This window comes from Sorex araneus, chromosome 6 (assembly GCF_027595985.1).
Source record: "Sorex araneus isolate mSorAra2 chromosome 6, mSorAra2.pri, whole genome shotgun sequence".
NCBI lineage: Eukaryota > Metazoa > Chordata > Mammalia > Eulipotyphla > Soricidae > Sorex > Sorex araneus.
Genome location: NC_073307.1, coordinates 103,793,867 through 103,802,249, shown reverse-complemented (window position 1 = coordinate 103,802,249; position 8,383 = coordinate 103,793,867). Strand labels below are relative to the sequence as shown.

At 38.2% G+C, this 8,383-nt stretch overlaps 1 protein-coding gene across 1 annotated transcript; it reads left to right on the top strand.

Annotated features, from left to right (window-relative positions):
- The first annotated feature begins 7,432 nt into the window (after positions 1 to 7,432).
- On the top strand, positions 7,433 to 8,383 carry LOC101549584 (olfactory receptor 51F2-like). Its single transcript, XM_004618295.1, has one exon. The coding sequence runs from the start codon at positions 7,433 to 7,435 to the stop codon at positions 8,381 to 8,383; it is 951 nt and encodes a 316-aa protein (XP_004618352.1).

The following is an 8,383-nucleotide window of genomic DNA, read 5'->3' as shown; positions in this document are numbered from 1 at the left end:
TCTCCAGAACCCAACCACCACCATACCCAAGGCCACGCTCCACATGCTTCAATGAACCTCACCCTGGAGAGCATGAGCCTCACCCAAAACGAGATGAAGCTCACCAGAGAGCAGACCGGCAGGAAAACCCAGATAAGCAGGAACCCATGGCTGAGATCTCCAATCCTGCTTGGATTGGGGCTGAGCCTCCTCCTGCCATGTCCCCAGTTTTCCAGAAGCTTGGCAGTCACACCCACAAACTGCTCCTGGCGCCATGTAATCTCATCAATGGCCAAAACCCAGAGACTATAAATGAAAGCTCCTGGAAGAGAGAATTTCCTGGACATTATATTCTATCCATAACAAGCAATACAAAACAAATCATCTAGCGTTGCCTTTTCGGTAGGTTTGAATGGTGGTGAGCCTGGTGTCGAAATACCGAATGTAACCAAAGTAGAAAGAGAGTATGGGGGAAATTGTCCTCCACACAGGCAGGGGAAGGGTTGGAACGAGGAGGGGCGGGGATACTGGGGATTTTGGTGGTGGAAAGTGTGGAGTGGTGAAGGGATGGGTGTTTGATGATTGTATGGCTGAAGCTCAAACATGAAAGCTTTGTAACTGTATCTCACAGTGAATAAAAAAAAAAGTGGGGGGAAAATAATAATAAAAGAGTTAACATTCAGAATAGAATAAAAAAATTAATGTGGAGTTCATGCCCAATTCAATCAGCTAAATCAATGGCTCAATAAATGGCAGCACTCCTACATTAAAAAAAAAAGAAAACAATTTGGGTAACCATGATACAGAGCTTTGGACTTGAGACAAAAAAAAAAAGGAAAATTAGATGTTAATGAATCTCCATAATTTCCGTATCAATCATTTGCCAGATTTGTGGCAATCATAAAACAAAGAGGCAAACTAGGGAAGGTATCACTGCGGTAACAGAGATAGTATAGAGATTAGTGTTTGCCATGCACACCGTTGACCCAGTTAGATCCTTAGCATCAGGAATGATCCCCTAAGCACTGCCAGGAGTGACCCCTGAACACAGAACAAGAAACAATCTCTGAGCACAGAGCCAGGAATTAGCTCCAAGCACCTCCAGATGTTGCCCGCAAAAAGACCTCCCCACCACCACCAAAAAGAAAGAAAAAGAGAGGTATCAATAATTACATTCACTGAAACTACTGAAATTCTATATAGCTTAATGCTTAGGTCTTTTCCTGAGCATTGTAAGTATCTTGGGAATTACAGCTAATTAATTCATAAGCACAGAAAATAACACAAAAGTTAAGTGGCTTCAACAAATTAGCAAATGAAAACGTGCTTCACATGATATGTTATAGGGAAATGACAGTTAAAATAACATGATACTACTACATGCCAATTATAAAAGATTAAATCTCAAATGTTGATAACACCAAATCCTAAACATTGCTGGGTATGGCCCAAAAAACAAAGGGGGGGAAGCCTGTATTTTTTAAAATATCTAACAGTATGATATTTGAATATAGGACTGTTGGATATCATTGGTTTGTCCTGCTCTCCTTGCAACTAGGAGCTTAGGTTTATCAGTCACACCCATCAAAGTGCTCCCGAGTCACTCCCATTCCTTTGTTTATCTGTAACCATTCCTACCAGTTTATCTGCTCTTCCCCTAATCTGACTCTGCTAATTTGTAAGGTCAGAACTTCCTAGGACACTGAATATTATAATATTGCCTTTCTCTCCTCTTTATGCCTTTTGAATAATTTACTTTAAAGCTATGTCTTTTTTGTATAGACACAAGAAGACAATATTATGTTTTTGTAACTTGGGACTTAATTGGCCTCGAATATCATTCTCTCCCGGGCATCTACTTTCTCCACTTAAGCCTCAGTTGCCCTCAGTTCCTAGCACCCCAAAAGCAGGGTCCCAACGAGGGACAGGAAGGATCCAGGGCAAGCGGTGCTACCCTGGCATCAAGATGGGCCTGGCCAAAGTGCCTAATTCTTAACTGTAAGTTAAGAGCTTCATCTTAGACAAATGCTGTCATGATCCAGAAGTAATGATGAGACTAGGACCCTGCTAGGGATAGGAAAGACTGTTCTGGCCTGAGCACTGTAGTCTGAGATTGAGATGGCCCCAGGAGAGCAATTCTATAAGCTCTAATGCATCTCTTATTGTGTCCATACAAAATGATTAATATTATGAATTCTTATATGTTTGCTGGCTGAGGAGAAGAGAAACACATTCATGGGACTCTGCCCTTGGGTGGATCCTCCTGCTGAAAGAGAATTAAGTCCTAGGAGAAGCATCCCCTGAGGGAAAGAAACCTTACCCTATTGCTGACCACACCTATGTGTATGCTCCAACCCCCTCATGCTGTGGAGATTTAACTAGGCTGTAAGAGTGGGTTGGGGGCCAGATCCACAGATCGAGAGAGAGACCGAGCTCTCCCCCTCGGCGAGCTTTAGTTTTTTACATAGGACACACAAAATATTTTCTGAAGATATATAAAAAGAATAAAAATGTTTATGTAAGAGCATAGGTAATCTAATGAAACAGGACTTCTGTGAATAACATATGTTAAGAAGTTATAGGGTGGGCTATGAATTACAGTCACACTAGGAAATGCCCCTTAGCAATTTAGCTTTTTTTTTTCTTTTTGGGTCACACTCGGTGATGCACAAGGGTCACTCCTGGCTCTGCATTCAGGAATTACCTCTGGTGGTGCTCACGTGACCATATGGGATGCTGGGAATCCAACCTGGGTCGGCCGCGTGCAAGGCAAATGCCCTACCCGCTGTGCTATTGTGCTATTGCTCCAGCCCCAACATATTTTATTTTTAAAAATCTTTTTCAGAGAGACATCCAATGGGTATATTTGGGTTTTATTTTGGTTTGGGTTTTTTTTTTTTTTGAAAAAAATTCTAAGATTACACTTTGATGATAGTTGCCACAATACCTCTGAGAATTGACTACAAATTAGTGACTCATATACTTCAAACAAGTGAATGCTAAGGTACATGAATTAATTTCACAACAGTTGTTGTAAAATAATTCAAAGAGCATAAGGACAAACATAATTACACCAGTCTATAAAGCACATAGCCATAAAAAGGAATCACAAAATAGAACAGATATAAAAAGACTCTGAGGCAAAAGAAGTCTTCTGGGAACCAAAAGGCTCTGGAGACACAGTACGTGCCCACAGCCAGGAACTGACCCCTCGGCTCTGCGCCTGCCTCGCCAACCAGGTTGCAATAAGTCTCCTTCCTCGCTGACCTTCCTCTGGAGTCGGAATTCTCCTCTGCCTCCTGAGCCTGAGTGAGAAAAACAGAACTGTTTCATGCACTCTGTAAGTAAAAGTATTTTATTCCTTCAAAACACTCTGATGTATTGAGCTGAGATTTTAAAATATTTTTTGAATTATTTTTTAGCAGAGGTTTGAGCTACACCTTTCAGTGACTGCTCTGTGCCTGGGGAAAAATGTGCCTAGTTCTTTGAATATCTTTCTGGTCTGAGATTAGACTTTTATCCACAAGGAAAAAGTTTTCTTACAAGGTACATAATAAGATTAGATTGTGAGATATGGGGGTCGAGGTACATGGTACAATAGGTATATAGGAAACTATAGCTAGTGCATAGTTTGTTCTATCCTGAGTGAAAAAAATCTATGTGTTTTTTAAAATCAAATAGTTTAATCAGTGTCATACTTTTATCAAGATTAGTGATTTGGTGCTTGAGGAATACAAAAAAAGGTATCAATGTCTGAGAAACTGAGAAACATCTTTCTATGCCCAATTTAATTAATTGAAATAAATGTAATTTAATTAAAAGTAAAATGTACTGGGCTGAAGCTATAGCACAGCAGGTAGGGCGTTTGCCTTGCATGTGGCCCAACCCGGGTTCTATTCCTCCACCCCTCTCAGAGAGCCTGGTAAGCTACTGAGAGTATCTCGCCTGCAAGGCAGAGCCTGGCAAGCTACCCGTAGCATATTCAATATGCCAAAAACAGTAACAAGAAGTCTCACATTGGAGATGTTACTGGTGCCCACTCGAGCAAATCGATGAGCAGTGGGATGACAGTGATACTGTGATAAATGTACCAATCTGAACATCTACTACACACCAGGCATAGTACCTATTAACTTTAGAGATACAGAACCTAGATCATGAAATGGTCACATTACTTCACTGTATCACTGTATCACTGTCATCCCGTTGCTCATCTATTTGCTTGAGCAGGGACCAGTAATGTCTCCATTGTGAGACTTGTTGTTACTATTTTTGGCATATCAAATACACCACGGTAGCTTGTCAGGCTCTGCCCTGCAGGCGAGATACTCTTGGTAGTTTACTGGGCTGGAGTGATTACATTATTTATAGATAAAAATATCATTTTTGAAAGTATGAGCATTAGGAATTTAAGGCCTGGGTTTAGACTCGAATTATAATGATAACTAGTTGTGTGATATCCTGGAAATATTTTAGAATATGGTTGATAATCGAGTTATGTATATAAAAAAGTTTACTTAAAGCAAATTTAAAAATATAGTTCACAACATTTTATGGTAAGAATTTTAAAAATTCGATGCTTGCAAAATGTTTATAACATTTATATAAGTTGCAACCAATGACTGCTATTGCTATGAGAAATTTGGGGTTTTTTTAGTTGTTGCTGAACAAGGTCTAAAAACTAATACAGTATTTGAGCAAGGATATGAATCCAGGTCAGTCATACAATATACCATGCCATTGATCATGTATTGAACAATATTGATAACGCCCTGTTTTCTGTTTCAGAACTTAAAGAAATAGCTTTACAGTTCAAGTTCAGCTATAGTTCATAAAAGTGATATAGAAAGTAGCATTATTATGAGACCACTAAATCTAAAGTGGTCTCATGCACATGGCAGTTATTGCTTTATGTTCATGGCAGTATTACTTTTCAACTTTATGTCCATGGCAATATTACTCACACAATAGCCAAAATGTGAACAATGCCATAACAGATTATTAGAAAAAAAGTTGTTACCCACTGGACCACTACTAGGACATTAGAAAAGATGAAAACAAATCTTTGGAACAAAATGGATGGATCTTGAGGTGATTATACCAAGTGAAATCAGAAGTGAAAGACATTTACCAAATGGTTTTATCCATAGGTGGAACATAAGTGACTCAGTTTAATTGAATAAATAATGCAAATAGGATGAAAGAGAGTGTAGGATAAAATAAAATTCATAGATAATAAAATATTCTTGTAAAATTTCAATAACTTAATTACAATTATAATTTGATTATTGGATATTATTTGACTAATAATCGTGAAAATCATTGCCATGACCAGACATAAGTTGTATTACATCAAGCTCTCTGCTCTATAATTTAGTCATTACTGTAAACTAGATGTTAAATCAGGATTACTTTATAAATATGAGCAGTATCATTATTTTCACTAATTTTATTATAATCTTTTAAGAAAGTATGTGTCCATATGTATTATGCATAAGTGTCTTACAGTTTTATTCACAAAGTGATGCTGAATAATGTCCGTGAGTATGTCAGACATGTTGCAATTTCAGCTCACCCCTTGCATGTCTGCCCATCTAAAAGTCTTGGAATATTTTATCTCAACTTTCACAAAATGTAGGAATATTTCAAACATAGCATTTCCTAGAAAGCATTTTACAAATTTTCCAAGCTGTTAACGTATAGAATTCAGGTGTTTTCTTTTTCATTTTCTATTGACTCTGGAAGTTAATTTAAAAGACTAAGATCCTGTTTCTGGAAATTGATAGTAAATGGACAGATCAAAGACTTGTGGGAAGTAAGAGATAAATTCAATTTTTAAATTATCATCAGTGTCATTCATTTAATAGATTTTCATTCTTCTTGATCAATATTAATTTTTAAAAAACAAGTATAGTTAAGAAAATGTATTTTTCAAATTTACTACACAAGTTAAAAAAATAAATACACTTTAATGTGGCAACAAGTCATGTCTTCTATAGGTGGCAGATCTCAAGAATGGAACACAGTCGCAAGTTGACTCCAAGTGTCATTTTAAAGATAATGAACTTACTGCCCTAGTGCCTGGGATCCAGGTACTACCACTGCATGTATGTTCATTAGTATCATAAGTACTATGATTTGTTAGTATCATAAGTACCACTTCTCCATTTTGTTGACTTCTAATTTATTCTCCTGCAGCTCTGTAGTTACAATCTATTTTTCTCAGAACTAACTCTACCATAAATCATACTTTCTTCCACCTATAACTATCTTAACATTTAGAGATGAGATTTGATTAGGCCATCTTGGGTAAAGTTTCTTGACTATGTCCAATCTTCTCCAGTGAGAAGACTGAGAGAAAGTTCACATCATTTAAACATAGTCAATAGTGTTTGCCTTGCAGTGGTCAACCAGGATTTGATCCCTGACACTCTGTATGGTCCCCTAAGCACTGGCAGGAGTGATCCCTGAGTGCAGAGCCAGGAGCAAACCCTCATCACTGCTGGGTGTGACCCAAAAAACATATAACTAAGAGTTTCTATGTCATAGACCAAATATATAAAGCTAGACACAACTCTGTTCTTTAGAAATTTACTTATTTCACTTTTAATACTTTATTGACAATTTCATATCAATAAACTTTTTTTCACAAAATAAGTTTGCTTTGGTTTGGAGGCCACACCTAACTGTGCTCAGGATTTACTCTTGGTTCTGTACTCAGGAATCACTCCTGGCAGTACTTGATCCAGGTTGGAATAAGAGAACGCAAGTCTTGCATGCTGTACTCTTTCTCCAGTCCTACAAGATGATTTTCATTGCCACTCTCATAGTCTAGGATTTAGGTAAACCATAATTTATTTGTCAATCCAGTGGAGCAACTCTCATAAGGAAATATACTAATCACCCACATACCCACCAACCAGTCTGCAATCTGTCCTTCCTAAATATTGCCTTTTCTGTTATCTTATACAAACTGCTTCTTGTGAGCATGCAAGGAAGAATATGATCTCACTTCCTCCTTCAAGATGGTGTTGTCATGTGTGTCTGCCAAATGCAACACACTGGCTTGCTACTTAATAAAGCCCATTCTTCACCCATAAAAATAAATAAATAAATAAATAAATAAATAAATAAATAAGCAAACAAACAAACATAGCTACAAGCAAATGGCACCAGGGAGAGAAATTGGAACTGAGGGAGGTGCATGTGAATACACAGACACACACATACACACACACACACACACACAATCTTCTCTACAAATTTAAACTTTACGATCTTTTACTAATTTAAATAACCCTTAAACATTCACATTAACATGGTATGTAGATGTCCATATTTTATTTGACTTTGAATAAAAAAATTAGTTGTGATTGTGTTCATTTATTTTAAACACAATTTTGTTTTTATTGTTCCAGAGTTCATCTTGGGATTCTTTTACTTTTAACCCAGCATGTCAAAGGTCCAGAATACCACATCCTCTTCTGTCATTTTCCTGCTAACTGGTGTTCCTGGGCTGGAAGCCTTCCACAGCTGGATCTCCATTCCCTTCTGCTTTCTCTATATAACCGCCCTCTCAGGAAACAGCCTGATTCTCTTCGCCATTGTCACGCAGCCCAGCCTTCATGAACCCATGTATTATTTTCTCTCCATGCTGTCCACCACTGACCTTGGCTTATCCATATCCACTCTAGCCACCATGTTGGGCATATTCTGGTTCAATGCCAGGGAGATCAGCTTTGATGCCTGTGTGTCACAGATGTTTTTTATTAAACTCTTCACTGTCATGGAATCTTCAGTGCTATTGGCCATGGCCTTTGATCGTTTTGTGGCCATTTCTAATCCCCTCAGGTATGCCACCATTTTAACGGACTCTAGCATAGTTCAAATTGGAGTGGCAACCGTCCTCAGGGGTACAGTAGTGTTAACACCAATGGTAGCACTTCTTAAAAGGCTGTCTTTCTGCCGTAGTCACATACTCCATCACTCTTACTGCTACCACCCTGATGTGATAAGACTCTCGTGCACAGACACCAGAATCAACAGTGTAGTTGGACTGACTGCCATGATCTCTACAGTTGGTGTGGACTCTATCCTTATCCTCCTCTCCTATGTTTTAATCATCAAAACTGTCCTCAGCATTGCATCCCCGGAAGAGAGGAAGAAAGCTTTTAGCACATGTATCTCCCACATTGGAGCTGTTGCTATTTTCTATATCCCATTGATTAGTCTGTCCTTTGTTCACAGATTTGCCAAAGGAATTCCAGCCTATGTACATACTATGATCGCTGACACATATCTGCTAATCCCTCCTGTAATGAACCCCATCATCTACAGTGTGAAGACCAAACAAATACGTAGAGCATTGATAAAACTTCTCCATTCCAAAGATATAGGATCTTAG